Here is an 18,921-nt window from a genome sequence, read left to right on the forward strand (position 1 = left end):
CTACATCAGTTTACAAATGTCCCGTCTACTGTTAAACATTACAACAATAACAGTCTCCTCTAATAATAAGAATACAAGTAATTTTGTTAGTTAACATAAGAGTAGACTATTGTCTTTAAAGAAGTACACCTAGAGAAAATGACTCCTGTTGTACTTAGCATATTACATGATATTAACATTGTACGCTTAAAAACCAACAAATATCTATGAATATACACCGAAAACACATTTCTGTTTAAATAAAGTGGAGTCTAAATTTGTTTTAAATAATAGTTTGACTTGTAATTTAGTTATTATCATATATAAGCGGCACATTTGAGCTTACCTGAAACAATGTGTATACTTATCAACATTGTTGGGGGTAACGCATTAAGTAACGCGAGTTATGTAATACCATTACTTTTCTAAGTAACGAGTAAAGTAAGGCATGTCTCAAAGTCGTAGGTTACTTTAAAAATATTTCAAAATGGAGAAAAGTTTGTCTTTTGCCACACAAAAACCTCATCGTGAACAAAATCAGAGAAGTGTCCTTTGAATGAAACTACAGATTAATGTTCAGACAATGTTCGCTTTCTTTTATTTACAAAGTGAAACAGCTGTGCATTTGTTTTGGCACTGTACCTACACAAAAGTGTTTTGGGGTAACTTTTGCAAATTTGTGAGTGAGTTTATATATTAAAAATTTTCTTTGTTTTAGGAAAATGTGTTATTTGGTTTTATTGATACAGACAATAATACTGAGAAAGCACTCTACCTCATAAATATTTTACTTACTTGCTAAAAACCACATCCATAAATGCAAATTCCCCAATAATAAAGCGTTTTTTAAGGAATTCATAAAAGAATTGAAACAATATTTTGAAACACTTTCGGATTCAGGAAACACTAAGGGCCTTATCATACACCCGGCGCAATGTGTGGCAAGGCGCGGCGCAAATGTTATTTGCTAGTTTCAGCTTGACGCAAGGGTCTTTTTGCTGTTTTGTGCCACATTGTTTAAATAGCAAATGCATTTGCGCTCATATGTGCGCCCATAGGCGTTCTGTTCTAAAAAGGAAGGCGTTCTGAGGCGCATTGCTGGCGTGCTGCTATTTTGAGAAACTAATAGATTTTTTATTAGACCAAAACAAACCCGGTCTAAACTCCAGCACAGAGTTGCGCCTCGCTTACACACTGCTTAATAGCCTACACACAAGAGGAAGAGCAATACACACATATCTTTACAAATGAAAAAATTAAAATATTAAGGATATATATATAGGATATAATAAGAATATATATATATAGGATGTAAATATAAAGGATTAAAATATTACAAAACATATTATTTTCTAGCCTACATAAATATGAAAAATCACTGCTTTTATGCCTTCTTCATCTCGGGAGACTTTTTCAGTTCATTCATTATAGTTTGCTTTTGTATAATGTTATTATTATTAGCAGTATTATTTATTATGTCCATATTTATATTTGTTTTATTAAAAACAAGCTTAGATTTGCCCACCTGCAGGTTTTAGACCATATGGGCCACAGCATGTGTTTTAGGATATAACTCAGGTTTTTGAGCACACTTGGTTATTATTGTTCATTTATTTGTTTGCTGGAAATTAGAACTGAATTTAGAAATAGTTCTGAAACAAATATTTGCGTTTAACAAACAAAATTATTTATTTATAGAGTAATTGATGTCTGTGCTTAAAGGTTTCCCTATCCACGAGAGCGAAAGTGAAAGTAGATTGATTATCTCTCATTCTCACGCAGTAGATGCTCTGTTTAACTGTTTTCTGTTAAAAAAAACTGTTAACTGTTTGCTAGTGAAATGCTCATTTTTTCCACTTAGACTTACTTTACGCCATGTAAATAGCAAATGCGCTTTGGCGCGACGCAGCTGGCTCTTAAAGAGAATGGGAGATTAGACTCGGATTGGTTTATTATCAAAACACACCTATAACTCATAAGGAAAATAAGCTCAACCCTTTTAGACCATGCGCCATGGCGCAAAGCGGATTTTCCCATCCTTAAATTAGCAAATATGGATTCTGACTCGCCCTGAAAGCATTTGCGCCCTGTGCTTTCTGTTTTGCGCATGGACTGTCAAAATGGAGCCCTAAGGCTATGAAACATTATCTTGTCATGCCCTTTTTAAAACTCCCCTGTAACATCAGTACTTCATTTTGAATTACTTGCTTAATATTTTATTTTATTATAAGCATTATATGTATTTCTTGTTAACCTTATTATATTTTTATTTTATGAATATTGTGCCGGTTATTAATTTTTTAATTTTAAATTTTATTTATTTCAATTCTTTTTCTTCTTTACTGCTTTATCCCCTCTATGTTCCTTCTATAGTTCACAATGTTTCGTTATACTGTAATAATTACTGACCATTAACTGTTCAATAGTAATAAAAAAGTAAAGTAGAAGTGTAGTAAAGTAAATTTAAAATAAAAAATTCAAGTCAAAATTAAGTAATAATATTTGAGTTTCTATTTTAAAAAAATTTAATGCACGTTACATTTAAGTTTAGCTAATTCGCTTTAAAAAAAATTAATTGCTGAATTAAAATGATCCTGCATGCAATGAGAGAATGCAGGAACAGACAGAAATGAAGACGGCAGAGCTTTACATATCTGTGATGGAAATATTCTCTTTATTTTGAACACATGGAAGAAAAGGAAAAGATAATTATCTGAACGAACAGTGATTTTACTTCACCAATAAGACAAAAAAAGTACAAATATAGCAAACGCATTGCTTTAAACTTTCATTAATCTGTATATACTGCATGTAGAGCTCTGGGGTCAGGAAGTTTTCTGAAGACAACATTATCCTACATATTTTTTTATGTGTGTGTTTTTTTAGGGTAAATGAAGGTTATACAGTGTGATGTTAATTGTAAGGCTCCTCTATTTTAAAAAAAAAAGAAAAGAAACCTTGCAAGTTCTGAAAAACATCAGACCCGAGCCAGATCAGAAAAATTAACACAAACATAAAATGTAACTAAATGACGCAACTAGTTACTTTTTTGGGGAGTAACTCAATATTGTAATGCATTACTTTCTAAAGTAACTTTCCCCAACACTGCTTATCAAATTCATTTTCATAATCAGTATAATCACTCACAAAATTGTTGTATAGTTTTCATCAAAATGCTTCTAACTTAAACAACTGCACTTCTGACCTTGAATTAGAAGAAATAAAAAAATAAAACAGCTCACAAATTAATTAAATTGTTAATTTTGGTAACGCTAAATTAGATACTAATAACTTTTTAAGTGGTTTATTATATACCTGCAAACATTAGTTCAATCATTTAATAAAAGTTAGGAAGAGGTGTAATTATCAGTGGGTTGTGGTAGGGCTGCACGATATTGGAAAAATCTATTGTGATATTTTTTATTTTGTATAAATGTATATTGCGATATGAATACAATTTCACCAGATATTTATATTTGTAAATAATATAAATATTTATGTTTGTAAATAATTTATATTGTTAGATTTATTGGGATGATTAGAGTGCATCTCCATTAAATCTAATAAACGATCTATAATCTTTTTGGAGTCCCCCAACACATTTTCATTGTGGTCTGTCCTATTTGCAGTGCATTTCTTTACTTGCATACGTTGTGACTGTGTGTGTTTTTATGCATAACAATCTATAAATACAGTCAAGATGCAATTGACATAAAGTGTTTTATCATTTCCTGAGTCTAACAGTATTTAAGTACAGTAGCTGAATGATGAAAATAAAAATAATTAAATAAAATTCATCGTAATTAAGGTCACAAATGGTACAATTTCTTATACCTGAATGCTTTTAAAATCATAAAATCACCGGCATCAAAAACACATGCAAATGATGAATTGTAATACAAACTCAACATTGCATATATCCTGCAATGTGACTATTGTGAATGATCACATTGCAATATCGATGCTCGAATGATATATTGTGCAGCCCTTGTTGTGGGTGACCACATCCAGTAACCTTTCTTGACTTAACCCCAGGCTATTTCTTTTTTAGCATGTTCACGGCAGCAAGCTTTCAGTGCAAGTTAATACTAGTTTCTCAAGGGTTTAGTCAGGTCACATGTTCTGATCACATTCTTGTCTTTCTGAGTTAGGGTAAAGCAGAACATTTTTTTTACCAGGCACTTGTTTCCCAGTAGGAATTTGGAAATGTGCTATTGGTTTCAGGTCTTTTGTGTTTTTTTTTTTTAAGTTCCTGTACTGCATGTTTTAGCAGCTGTTAAGTCTCAAACAGATGGTCAAGTGTTTAGAAAAGTCTGAATACTGCATTAGTACGTTTGTTTGTGTTGTGTAGCGCTTTTGACAACAGAAGGCTTAAATAATGTTTAGGTCAGCGCAAATTTTCTAGTTTCGAATATACACAGAAACAGCTGTTTTGTTCCAGTTAATAACTTATCCGGGTTAATAATCCAGTTAATAACTGTCAGCTAGAGTCCCAGCTGGGTCAGTTGGCATTTCTGTGTGGAGTTTGCATGTTCTCCCTGTGTTTTGCTTGGGTTTTCTCTAGGTCAGTGGTCCTCAAACTTTTACCAAGTACCATCTCAGAAAAAAATTGTCTCTCCAAGTACCACCATAATGAGCTGTATTGAAATATAGTAGGGTTGTAGGCCTAAGCAGCTACAGCTGTGCACAGTTTAAAAACGAGGCAGATTAATTCCTATTATTAAGAATATGTATTTTTGTCAGCCACTTTAAACATTATAAATAGTTTGAACAATAACTGCTTGCAGGTAAAAACAAACAAACAAACAAACAAACAAACAAACAAACTAAAAAAAACGTTTAAATTACTCTTGCTTTAGCATAGACATCTCTATAGTGAAAACATCCGAGAAGCATTATTCCAATGAAACATTTGTTTTTAAGTAGTTTTTTCTGTCACTGCAACACAGAAATGCCTTAGTCCCGCCCTTACGTTTTATGCAAAACTAGACAAGGTCGACTGTGATTGGCCACTTTTCATGTCAGTCACATCACTGCTTCGGAAACTGATTTTTAGCAGCTTATGACACAATGCACTAAAATAAACATTCTAAGCACAGCGCTGTGCTCGTACGCTTCAGGGAACACCCAATGTTGATCACATCGCTATTATCGTACTTATCAAAGGATTAAAAGTGTAAATTTTTTCTTTCATTATCCAGCAATTCCTCCGCGTACCACTAGGAGGAATCCAGCATACCACTAGTGGTACGTGTGCCACAGTTTGACAATTTCCCCCACAGTCCAAAGACATGCAGTAAAGCTGATTTGAATAAACTAAATTGGCTGTAGTGTATGTGTGTGAGTGTGAGAGTGTATGGGTGTTTCCCAGTACTCGGTTACAGCTGGAAGGGCATCCGCTGTGTAAAACCTATGCTGGATAAGTTGCGGGTTCTTTCCACTGTGGCGACTCCTGGTGAATAAGGAACTAAGCCGAAAGAAAATGAATGAATGAATTTTGAATGGTTAAATGAAGTGAATAAAGTAAGCTCCCGAAGCATAATGAACAGGTCTTAAATACACAGCTACAATCTGTATTGTTTGTTACACCACATATGTGAAGATCCATATTAGTTGGATAAAAATGAGGCTGTGTGTTTACACGCACAAAGCTTATCCATGATGCTAAATGATTTATATCCATTGGTTTATTTGGCAAACATATTTGTAATGCCTCTAATCAGGTCAAAATTGTGACTAGTTTCGAGCACATTGACCAACTGATACCATTTTAATTTGTACATTTGCAAGAAATGTTATCAGTAGTTTGCAGAACAACAAAAAATAGGTCCCACTTCATTAGTTAATTAGTTAAGTGGCCTTAACTACCAGGTACTTGCTTAAAAAAATAAGTACAATGTACTTATTGTGTTTATTATGTATTAGAGAACACTCATGGTGCTACTGAAGTGGGGTACTGATAAGGTTAGGGACAGTTTTGGTGGTATGGATTTAAGGTGGGTTAAGGTGCACTGTAAAAAAAAATGCTGGGTTTCACACACTTTTTTATGCTGTCCCAACACAAATTTATTAAAGTAACTCAATCGTTTTTTACACATTTAAGTGGATTTAACATAAAACAATTAGGCTTAAACAATTCAACTAAAAGATTGTGTTGTTTCAACTCATTTTAAATAAGCAGTTTAAAAAATAAACAAAATGTTAGCACATAATTTAATTTATTAAATATGTAATCACATGCAGATTTATAGGATTATGATTTATAGATTTTATTATATGTAAAAAAGAAAGTGCATTGTACTAAATTATTTAATTAAATGTATTAAAGTACATTAAGGCCACTTAATATAAAGTGGGACCAAAAACAATATATTACTCAAGCAGATAACTATTAGGGGTGTAAAGATACACTCAGCTCATGATACGATGTGTATCACGATATAATGTTCACGATTCGATATGTATCACGATATTTGGAATAAAAATTGAAAATTAAACTGAAATGCAAATTTTACCAAGTAAACTATTTTTTATGTATTTCTTTTGTTTCAACTTGTTAAACTGAACCTTCTTTAAGAAAATAAATTAAACAGGCCTGTCTCTGGAAAATAAAACAATTTAAAAATGTCTTAAAAATATTATTAAAATGACAGAGACAAAATTAAGGAACAATTTAAGTAAAGGTGCAAAAAAATAAGCTTTCTATTCAATTGAATTTAACAGTAAGAGCTTAAGGCTTTGCTTGGTCACTTGCGTTTTTTTTGTGTGCAAAAAAAAATCCACATTTCCAGGTATTTAATTCATATTTAATTAAATTCATTTAGAGATATCTCTAATTACAATTGTGACTAGTCAAAACTCATTTAGAGATATCTGCAAATATTTTTCAATGGAAGTCAATGGAGGAATATGACTAGTCATAATATATTTGCCGATATCTCCAATCTGATTTCGTACTAGTACAGTTGTAATTGCAGATGTCTCTAATTGTCATTCTGACTAGTCGAATTATAATTATGACTTGTCGAAATATAATTAGAGATATCTCTAAATATATTTATGGATAGTCAGAACAAAGGTTTAAATGCTAAAACGGCTTGCCATATGCGCACGTCTATCATCCGCCCTCTGTAGTAACAGCTCACGGTCTGCTCACGTCATGTGTGATTTTGCGGCGGAAACATTATATGAAGACAGAATTAAATTTTAGGGTGAATTGTACCTTATAAATACAGTATGTGACTCTTTCAACACCATTAGGAGGCATCCCTGTCGCTGTGCAAAGTATGTAAATCACTGTGAAGACTTTAAAACTTAGGATGTTTGACCCAGTATGCGTGTCAAAAAGTGGACGAGTCTAAAGCAATGACTGTACAACCGAAATGTTGCTAGACGTCTGATTTTGAGAGGATAGGCCATCCTCTATTTCAGCTCCACTCATCTTGGTCTGCTAACATTACTGCTGCTGCAATCTGAACTCACGTGCGACAGCAGGTGGAACGTAGCTCACGTGCAAACAGCTCAACTAATAAGAGAAAACGGACGTCATATCGTAATCAAATCGTCATAACGCCACGATGCATATTGTGACATTTTTGCATCACAATAAATCGTACAACGATAAATCGTTACACCCCTAATAACTATAATTTTTTTGTAAACACAATTAAAAAAAAGGTTTTAATAGGGTAAATTAAAAAAAATACATTTTTGTGATTAATTACGCACTCTCATGTCATCAGTGGGCATGGACCTGTACAAGATTCTGAAGGTTCTAGCTTTTGATGTAGAGTTTTTTTTCTGTTGAATATACTTTTGCCCTAAAAACTAAATAAAATAGTTAAAAAAAAAGAAACCTGCATATATCTTAGTAACAGTATAACAGAAGGTTTGACACTTTTAAAACCATGTCTTTTCTAAACCATGGTAAACCGATTATTGTCCCATGCCATCAGACCACCATTCACACTAATTAAGATATTATAGATGAAATCAGAGAGAGCTCCCTCATCCTCCATAGACTGCCATGTTCAAATTGTTCGATTGTCCAGAAAAATACCAAAAAATTCTCAAAACAGACCATAGGCCCTCAGTGGTTTAATCTGAATATAAGCTAAGAGAAGCTACTTTTGTGGGCACATAAAACTAAAATAACTTTATTTAACAGTTTCTTATCCTCAGTGTCAGTATAGGGTGCACATTTATGAGAAAACAATATTGATTGGACAACCCTCATTTTCCGTCACAATAAATGAAAATAGTAGACATTTTCTGAGGTAATAATAATGCTACAAAATGACATTATTTTTGTTATCAATGACTTTTGCTTTTCGAAAGTAAAAGTTGCAAAGTATTATGGGAAGAAAGACGTTTGTGCATGAAATCTGCCTTGGTGTTCTGCCCTATTTATAAACTGAATTTTCAGCCTCACTGAATGCTGATGGCAGCCCATTCTTCTTTCACAGTGCCAGTGGGGTTTTGAGCGGACAGCCTGTCTGGCAAAGAACAACTTGTCATGTCTCATGTTCTTGTATGCCACACTGCTGAGTAATATCAGCAGAAATACAAACAACAGCTGTTTATTATTCTGTTAACTAGGCTTTAGTTCACCCCAAAAATGAGAGTTCTGTCATTTACTCACCCAAAAAATGATATGGTAAGACTTTTTATGTCCATAATTCATACACATTGGAAGTTGTTTGGTTCCGCATAGTAAAGTAAAGCATGCATGTTTGGAATAGCATACATTTGTGTTTTTGGGTGAACTCTCCCTTTAACGAATGCTTGAGCAACACTCATATGGGTTACAGACTTCCTGTATTGTGAAAACGATGTGTTGAACTCAGTAGATTTCGTGGTCAGTTCCTGATTTACCAATTTGCTGGTATGTAGTGTGTTTTTAGCTGTGTGTATATATGATTTCATAGATTTGTAATGATTCCTCATTAGATGTTACCACATTATGGAGATGTGGTTTAAAGAGCACCTAGTTTGCCCCCTTTTTAAGATTTAATATTAACATTATGGTTCTTCTGAGTGTAGGTTTAGGTTCACAGTTGGCATTTCTGTGTGGAGTTTGCATGTTCTCCCCGTGTTGGCGTCGGTGCTCCGGTTTCCCCCACAGTCCAAAGACATGTACTATACAGTAGGTGAATGGAATAAGCTAATTTGGCTGTAGTGTATGTGTGTAAATGTGAGTGTGTATGGATATTTCCTAGTACTGGGTTGCAGCTGGAAGGGTATTCGCTGTGTAAAACATACGCTGGATAAGTCGGGGGTTCATTCCGCCGTGGCGACCCCTGATTAATAAAGGGACTAAGCTGAAGGAAAATTATTGAATTAATTTATTTACATTTTATTATTTATATTTTTACAAAATAAATTCCATCTAGTATTTTTTTTATTTCAGACTCATTAACCAAATGCTTGACATCATTTTTATTTCTATGTTATTTTTTTTTATCATAACAACCCTTCAAAGGTCACATATATAGTTCAGCAGAAAAGTTGACTCAGCTTAAAATTGTAAGGCAACTTGCTTTTTTGAGTTGACTCAACTTCTAACCTAAGGACTGCACTTGACTCAATTAAGTTGAGTCAACTGAAGAAAGCTCTGCAGCAATTTGCCTTAAATTTTATGTTGAGTCAACTTTTTTACAGTGCATAAATTAATAATAATAATAATTGTGACACAGTAACAGAACCAAGTATTTCAAAGAGCCAGGATGTAACATGATGTTTTTCATTTTTTGATCTCTTTCAGGTTGTGTGTGGCAAAGTGTGATGATGGGAGTTAGGAGTGTGTGCTGTTTTTTACTCATCTCTCTGCTAAAGTCTTCCTCTGCTCACAGCGACTTCTTCACTTCCATTGGTATTCAAACGTTTTTATCAATCAAAGTTTGAAATGTTACTACTGACTGGTTCTAAGAGGGAACATACACTCACCGGTCACTTTATTAGGTACACCTGACTAGTATCGGGTTGGACCCACTTTTGCCTTCTGAACTGCCTTAATCCTTCGTGGCATGGATTCAACAAGGTACTGGAAATATTTATTAGAAAGTTTGGTCCATATTAACATGATAGTGTGGGAATAAACATTTATATTATCTATATATAACTGAAAAGTTGTTTTCAGGGTGTGACAGACCTTAAAATGTCTTGGTTTCCTGAGCCCTGATGGTCTCTAAAGTAATGCAAATTATCAGTTTCACAGCACGCCTGTATCTATAGTCTTCTCTGTCTCCAGAACATCATTTCCACTCTAATGGGTACTTATGTGCCGATGAGATCGGGCCTGGAAAGGCATGTTACCCTGCCGACAACAACACTTCATTTGCATGCTTTGTTTGACTGTCCCCACCATGACTGTCCCCACCTACATATCAAATGTATTTAAACTGAGTGTCTGTTGTGCCAATTGAGAGTTTTCTTTCGATGACGCCACAGCCACGCTATGTTCTTCTTATTAAAAGCATTCTGTTTTGAAGAGACCGAAAATTCTCCCTGGTTTTTTGGGCTCGTCTTAGAATTTCACAACAGTTTGGTGCCGTGAGCCAGACTAGAGAAATTCCACATCCCAAAGTTTGTGTGCTGACAAAACTGACACTCACTGGATATTTTCTCTGTAAACCCTAGAGATGGTGTGCATGATAATCCCAGTTGATCAGCAGTTTCTTAAACACTCAGACCAGGGGTCCGTTCTTCGTGGATTATTACTTAGTTAGCTGGATTTGGTTATTGACGATTTGACAAGATCCAGGATCATTTCGATCTTCAAAACTGATCCGAGAATTGTTGTCATAGCAACAGTTCTGGTAGCTCAAACCTGCTAGGGAGCAGGCTCATTTCTAAACAGGTTTAGATCGAGTCAGTTCAAGCAAAGGTAATACAGAAAGTATGTGTAGGAATGCTGATATTTTCTTATATTAGTACCTGTAGTTATATACACTTGGCAAAATAGTAAATATATATATTTTTAAAAATATATATTTTATAAGTTAAAATATATATTCATTAGGGATGTAACGGTATCAGAATTTCACGGTACGGTAATACCTCGGTATGAATGTCACGGTACGGTATTTATTGAATCATTTACAGGAAAAAACAAAACTTATGAAAATACTCCAAAAAAGTGCCAAAAGTGTCAATGACATACAAATTAGCCATCTATCTGTAAGCTTTGAAACAGGAACTTAAATTTTAGTAGCAAAAAAAATTAAACCATGTAAAAAAAATAAAGTTTCAATTTAGTATTGTTGAAAACTCATCACATTCAACATTTAATCACTCACTCACTTAGATAGAGATGGGTTTCAAGGAAAATTATCATATAAATATAATCTGGTAAAAGCTGGTATCTCTGGGCATTTACAATGTCCCCTGCAACAGAAAAAAACCCCTCTCATTTTGGACTGAGGTTTCTGGGACAAGAGAGATATGACTTGGCCCAGGTTGACAGCAGTGGGTAACGTTGTGCATTGTCTTTCCCCCACTTGAGAGGACAAACCATGAGTAAGATAGAGGTCTCATGTCTGCATCAATCTGAACAGTGTGCTGACAACACCGCTATTCAGTACGCGCGCGACAACACAGCTGATAAGAACTTGCGCGACAACACAGCTGATAAGAACTCGCGCGACAACACAGCTGATAAGAACTCGCGCGACAACACAGCTGATAAGAACTCGCGCGACAACACAGCTGATAAGAACTCGCGCGACAACACAGCTGATAAGAACTCGCGCGACAACACAGCTGATAAGAACTCGCGCGACAACACCGCTATTCAGTACGCGCGCGACAACACAGCTGATAAGAACTCGCGCGACAACACCGCTATTCAGTACGCGCGCGACAACACAGCTGATAAGAACTCGCGCGACAACACCGCTATTCAGTACGCGCGCGACAACACAGCTGATAAGAACTCGCGCGACAACACCGCTATTCAGTACGCGCGCGGCGACAACACCCGCTTTAGAGTTTTCCAGCTCTTTTACATCCCCGCTTCTAGCAGCACACTCCATTTCCGCATTACTGGATCTGTAGCGACAACAGACCGCAAGGGATGATGGTCAAGCATGGGCTGATGGGAATTGTAGTTTTCGCTACCTCCCGTTCGCCTCATTCGCCTGAGCAAATTTTCTCAGAAGACCTATAGTTTTACAGAGTCATGCGACTTCAGTAATATCGGAAAAAATTAATATTTTTTGACGGTATTTACAATACCGTTACATCCCTAATATTCATAAAACTTATGCAATCTGCACTCCGAAATAAAAGTACAAAGACTGCCACCTGGTGATTCAAATAGAAAATTTATTGATTTTAGAACTTTATAGATCGCTTTAGTACAATTAGTGTATGATAATAGACATGCGCAATATGTGACTTTTTTTTAAAAAAGCAATAATACATTTATGCAGCCATGAACATGTTTTGACAGTTAATATGACGGTGATATGATGCTTCACAAACGTTGCAGACACCTTTTACCTACATCAAAATGCTTTTGTAAATGCTTTCAGTTGTTCTTTACACTGATCAAGAAACCGGTTACTATAATACAACTATGGCTACTATAATAAAGAAAATAAGCTCTAACTGTAAAACTAAATAAATTGCTAAATAGCCTACTCTTGACACATGAAAACGTAAAGCATGCAGCCCACAGCAAAGGTGTAAAGTTATGGCGTATCATATTTAACAAACCCTTTACTGCTAATTTGATGTAATTTGGCTCACATGGATAATTGAATATCAATCAGATGATGTCATTACGCTGCTGTGCCGTCAGCCAATCTTTGCATTGCTGATCATGATTTCAAGGATCGATAGATCTGTCCTTCACAACACACACAGCGATCTCAGATCAGTTCATCCAGACATTTTAATCTGATTTACGATCTTGTTTGAAGAACCAAATTAGCCAGAGATCAGTCATCAAGATTAAAAGATCCAGGATCTCTCAGATCATCCGAAGAACAGACCCCAGCTCGTCTGCCACCAACAACCATGTCACGTTGAAAGTCACTTAAATCACTTCTCTTGCCCATTCTGATGCTTGGTTTGAACAGCAGCAGATCGCCTTGACCATGTCCACATGCTGATTAGAAATTTGGGTTATTGAGCAGTTAGACAGGTGTACCTAATAAAATGGCCGGCGAGTGTACAGTAATCCTCTAAATCCTTGTGTTGAAGATCATTTCTCACTGGTTTAACATCAGATCAGGAGAACTACACAGATTATTTACTAATCACTGATTCTCATGTTGTGTTTTTTTTTTTCAGGTCATATGACAGATCTGTTGTTCACAGAAAAAGACCTGGTGACATCATTGAAAGACTACATTAAAGCAGAGGAGAGCAAACTAGAGCAAGTTAAACAGTGAGTAACATTCATTGTTACGATATTAACAAGTAAAACTCATGTTTGAATTTGCAGCGATGAAGCTCTAATATTGTAAATTGTTAATAATACACATCACCAGATCTTTTTGCTATGTTTTAGATTTCATTTGATCATAATAGTAACTGTCAAAAATTCTGACAATCGTGATATCTATGTGGTGTAACCATGTGAGTGTTTTGTTCAGATACTTTTTAGGGTAGGGCTGCACTATTCAAAAATAAAAAGTTTTGATTTATCTGATCGAAATTGCGATTCGCGATTTAAAATGTGATTTACTATCATTTTTATAAAACAGCTGCAGGTTTGATGTGGTGGTTTTAACAGCACCAAAGAAAGTCCAAGCAAGCATAATCAAAGTACGCTACACTATGCTGCTGTTTACTTAAAACCATGTTTTCCATTAAAGTTGTTATGACAAATAAAGAAAATAACTACAGTATCTTAAAATCAATTTAATAAATTATACCTTATATATATATATATATATATATATATATATATATATATAAAAATAATATTTAAAAAATAGATTTAAAAAATGGACTAATAATTCTGACTTCAACTGTATATATTTGTATATTCAGTAAAAAAAATATTAAAATATTGTAGCATAATTTAAATACTTAATAGCATCCATTCTACATTTTATTATTGTTATTAATTTTTTTTTTTGTTTGTTTTTAATACAGCCTTAGATGAGCATCTTACTTTGAGTCGGAATCTGACACAGTTTTTGTATTGTCAGGTGGGCAGAGAAGCTTGATGCTTTAACAGCCACAGCCGTCCAGGACCCAGAGGGCTTTTTGGGTCATCCTGTCAATGCCTTTAAACTCATGAAGAGACTAAACACAGAATGGGGTGAAGTGGAAGATCTAGTGCTCAAGGACATGTCTGATGGTTAGTATCACTGTAATCAGGGCTTGACATTAACTTTTTTGATCACCTGCCACTGTGGCTAGTAGTTTTCCAACATTACTAGCCACTCGCCATTTTTCGTAGCCACAATTTTGTTGTTGGGAAAATATATTTTATACACATAAATATAACTTTGACATGCTAAAATTACTTGATTTAGATTTCATTCCTGGTCACATGGAATTCCTTTAGGGCGAAGCTATCGGTGGATGTCTTATTTCTGCTCTGAATTTGACCATTCGTCAATTTTAAACAATCCAATTGGTTCTCAAAGAGCAAAATTATGCACAGCCTTACATTTTTGTCAAATTTCAGGACCGTTACAAGTGAATATACGTCACGATAGCGGAAAAAAGCAAATAAATGAATAAATAATAGAATTGTGGGTTAACTTTCCCTTTAGTTTGAGGCATGTATGTAGGGTTTGGATCATTTTAGTGCATATTTTATGTGAAATTATAGCTGTACCAAACTAAAAGTTAGTAGAAAAGAGCTATGTTAGAAGTTTGAAAAAGAGAACTATAGCACATACTGAGAAATGTGTCCTACTTTACTGATCTAACAATGCTACAAGATTTTCTTCTTAAAGATATGTTTTTTCTTATAAAAAGCTAAAAACATTTTCTTTTAGGCTTTATCTCAAACCTGACCATTCAGCGCCAGTACTTCCCCAATGATGAAGACCAGAACGGTGCAGCGAAAGCCCTCCTCCGACTGCAGGACACATATAAACTGGACACACAGACCATCTCTTCTGGAGACCTGCCTGGTAAGAGTTACTATTATATTTGTTTGTCTCTTTCCCAACCATGTTACAGACCTGCCTTCTTCTTTTGCAGTTGGATCTCATGGCCAGTGTTGGGTGTAATTCGTTACTTGGTTAATTAGTTGGGTTAATTACTTAAGTCAAACCAGTTACTGTAATTAAAAAGGGTTTACTTTTTTGTTAATGTAATTTTGTTATGATGTACTTCCCTTAAATATTGTGAATATCTTCAACAGTTCTGGATTTAAAAGTTCAGAGAAGCAGCGTAACAAAATACAAATATATTTTGGAGAATATTTCTATTTTTCTATTTTTCAGTAATTGAGAAAGGAATGACACTGTGGCTCAGTGGTTAGCACTGTCGCCTCACAGGGAGAAGGTTGCTGATTCAAATCCAGCCTGGGTCAGTTGGCATTTCTATATAGAGTTTGCATGTTCTCCCTGTGTTGGTGTGGGTTTCCTCCGGGTGCTGCGGTTTTCCCCACAGTCCAAAGACTTGCGCCATAGCTGAATTGAATAAACTAAATTGGCCGTAGTGTGTGTATGTGAGTCTGTATCCATGTGTTTCCCAGTACTGGGCTGCAACTGGAAGGTCATCCGCTGTGTAAAACATATGCTGACGGCTGTAACAACCCCTGACAAATAAAGAGAGTAAGCCAAAAGAAAATGAATGAATGTATGAATGAATATTTATTATTGTTTAAGTGTTACATTTTTTTTTTATTAAAATATCCTGGCTCAAATGTAAATATTCATTTAGCTCAAATGTAAATACTTAAAAACTTTTATTTTCAGTTGTCTATGCCTTTAGATTTATTGGGATTTTAAATAGTATCGAGTATCGTATCAAGTAATTATCGAGTATCGAGTAATAGTATCGTATCGAGTAATAGTATCGTATCGAGTAATAGTATTTCAGTTACTTTTCAGACAGAGTAAATAAAAAAGTAATTTCAAAAAAACTTGAATGATGTAATCAGTAATCATAGATATTTACATTAGAAGTTGTCTACGCTGTTGTTGTCTATTGGAAGTTATGTATCAATGGAGCTGCTATTTTAGTACAGGGTATCACTCCTATAAAATGAATGTGGGACCAAGGTAAAGTGGAGGACTGGCCATCCAGAGCCAGAGATATATATACATATATATACATATAGTATATCTATGATGGGGAGTTTTCCCGGTGGTCAGTATGCAAATATTTTTTAAATAATACAAATTATAATTTTATAACAATGTTCTACATCGATGGATGAGCGACCGCACAGGCATTCCTGACAAAGAGCATGTGTTTATGTGCATGGAAATGTATCATCCTTCCTCCCTGTTACATTTGATCTAATCTGTGTACTGAAACACACCCCCTCTCCTTCTTTTACTTTTAATTTTAATGGAGGGAGCGACTCCTCGTTATGAACAATTCGTGTAAACTTTCGATATCCCTGCATCTTAATATGCATATTCACCTTTCTGATCTAAATGGTATATAACATTTATAATATTCAATAAATTAGGGTGGACAATCACAGTATGCTCATGATCAGTGCAGTAAGTTACTGTAGTATCATCAATAACTTGACTTGTTAATCACAAAAGTTCGTAACATATAAAAACGTTAAAAAAACAATATCTTACCTATGAAATGTTCTGCCTTTATGCTTTGCTTTGTTTGTTTGCTCGTTACTACACCCGTTTGCACCCGTTTCAACTAGTGCGATTGAATGACTTTTGTCCTGGAAGCACTGTACAAATGTGGTGGCAGTATTGACGCATACTCCGGGTACATATGCGAACTTCTAGTGTATACATCTATGATCAGTAATTAATGACTTTTTTTGAAGTAACTTATTTTTTTTATGTAGGTGTTAATACAGGTCTGCCATATAAAAGCACCCTGACGGTAGAGGACTGTTTTGAACTGGGAAAAATCGCCTACTCTGACGCAGACTACTATCACACGGAGCTGTGGATGGCCCAGGCGCTCAAGCAGCTGGATGAAGGAGAAGAATCCAGCGTTGAGATTGCCACCGCTCTGGATTACCTCAGTTACTCTGTCTACCAACAGGGGGAGCTGGAGAGAGCTCTGGAATATACTAAGAGACTGCTTACTGTGGGTAAGTCTGCTCTATTTAAAGGGCCATGAAACCCCACTGTTTCAGCAGGGTTTTTTCACATCTCTACTTTGGAAAAAGTCAGGACATGCTCACCTCTGTTTAGGGGGGAGTTTTGGAGGAGCAAAAAAGGGGGAAGGTCTGTAAAAATTTGCATAAAAATGGGAGTGTCGGTTTCGGCACGCGCTGATTTTAACAGAGGCAAAACAAACACACACACATGGGAGAAAGACAGTGATTGTGTTTACATGGACATCTGTAGTCTAATTATTTGACAAATTATTAAATGGTGGACTTTAACTGCAGTTTGGCACTTTCATTCAGAAATTTCATTAATGCCTCTCGTGACAAACAAGATATTTGATACGAGGAACTGCTCTAAGTGTTTATTTTCCGTGCAATGTTTGTTACCGCAAGGCAAATGAGAGAAAAAACTCTGCATTTCTCGAAAACTTAGATACACTCAATAGGTAGCATCAGAAAGCCGTGTGTGTTATTCCTGTCACAAAATGTGGCGAAAATCCTCCACGACGGAAATAGTTTGATTGTGGTACTAACATGTTTACACTTGGAGAGCAGCATTTACAGTGGATCTTTCAGTCCAAAACATTGTAGGTATGTTAACGTACGGTAAACTTTAGTAACTTAGAAATCATTTGACTAAGGTCCGTCTTTAAACACTGAAAGAGTACTGCTGACATACAAACTAACTTTGCCATCTGAATAAACAAAAAAGGCCACTGATCACACACTTACCAAATCTGTAGACACAGGACAATCAACACCAACTAGAGCCGCATCTTTATTAAGAGGAGACGAGCAGCAAATCCGGATCTCACCATTTCCAGATGAGAAAAGCTCTCGGGTAAAAAGTGTTCCTTATAAATGTATTACTGTCGAGCGTCGTGTGCACTGTAATCCACACGTGAGTCCAGCTGCGTTCTCATAGAGAGAAAATGAAAACAAAACCTTCACTGCAGCAAATTATAAAAGCAACACTGACTGCTTGCTTTGGCAACATAACGTGTCATCTCTCTGCCATCTGAACACTGTAACAGGTAAACAAGTCTTGGAAGCTATTACGCAAATTAATGAAGTTGCACCGCATACACAATAGAGCGCGCTGATTGGTTTGAACCAAGTCTTTCTCATGAATGAATGCAACGCACTCAGAGACGTAATAAGGCACTCCTAGGTACAGGCGTCCAGTCTGCACGCTGGAATACACGCTAAGATCTCATGGCCGTGACGCAGCTTCAAAAACTCGTTTCAAACCGGAAGTACGAATTTGCTTGAAATAACGCAAAAACAACCAATTTTCACTTTTTAGTAAAATATATGTGTCCTAATAGTGTTTTTAGCAGTGTGGGACACATATACCACTGTCAACAGTTTAAAAAATAAAATGTGTTTTGATGTTTCGTGACCCTTTAAGATTGTGGCTGATGTCCACATTAATACAGATACATTTATATAGGGGCTTACATAAAGAAATTGGTCCATGGAAGAGGTTAAAGAGATGAAAAATGATCATTCTGTCATCATTTACTACCCTTGTTTTCAAACCTTTATAATTTCTTTCTTATTTTGAACACAAAATAAGATATTTTGAAGAAAGCTGGAAACCTGTAATCACTGACTTCTATAGTAGGAAAAACAATTACAATGGGAGTCAATGGTTACAGGCTTTCAGCATTTATGCATGCATTAATTTTCCTTCGGGTTAGTCC

At 35.3% G+C, this 18,921-nt stretch overlaps 1 protein-coding gene across 3 annotated transcripts in view; it reads left to right on the top strand.

Moving 5' to 3' along the window:
* Nucleotides 1-18,921, top strand: part of p4ha1a (prolyl 4-hydroxylase, alpha polypeptide I a) — a 44,913-nt gene that overhangs the window by 839 nt on the left and 25,153 nt on the right. For 2 of the 3 annotated variants that reach the window (XM_073917710.1, XM_073917711.1), the window contains exons 2-6: nucleotides 9,743-9,850; nucleotides 13,276-13,372; nucleotides 14,142-14,293; nucleotides 14,943-15,080; nucleotides 16,943-17,194. In XM_073917710.1, the coding sequence (XP_073773811.1) occupies nucleotides 9,743-9,850; nucleotides 13,276-13,372; nucleotides 14,142-14,293; nucleotides 14,943-15,080; nucleotides 16,943-17,194 (747 nt within the window). 3 annotated transcript variants of the gene reach the window in all.

Source organism: Danio rerio, chromosome 12 (genome assembly GCF_049306965.1).
Source record: "Danio rerio strain Tuebingen ecotype United States chromosome 12, GRCz12tu, whole genome shotgun sequence".
Taxonomy (NCBI): Eukaryota; Metazoa; Chordata; class Actinopteri; order Cypriniformes; family Danionidae; genus Danio; species Danio rerio.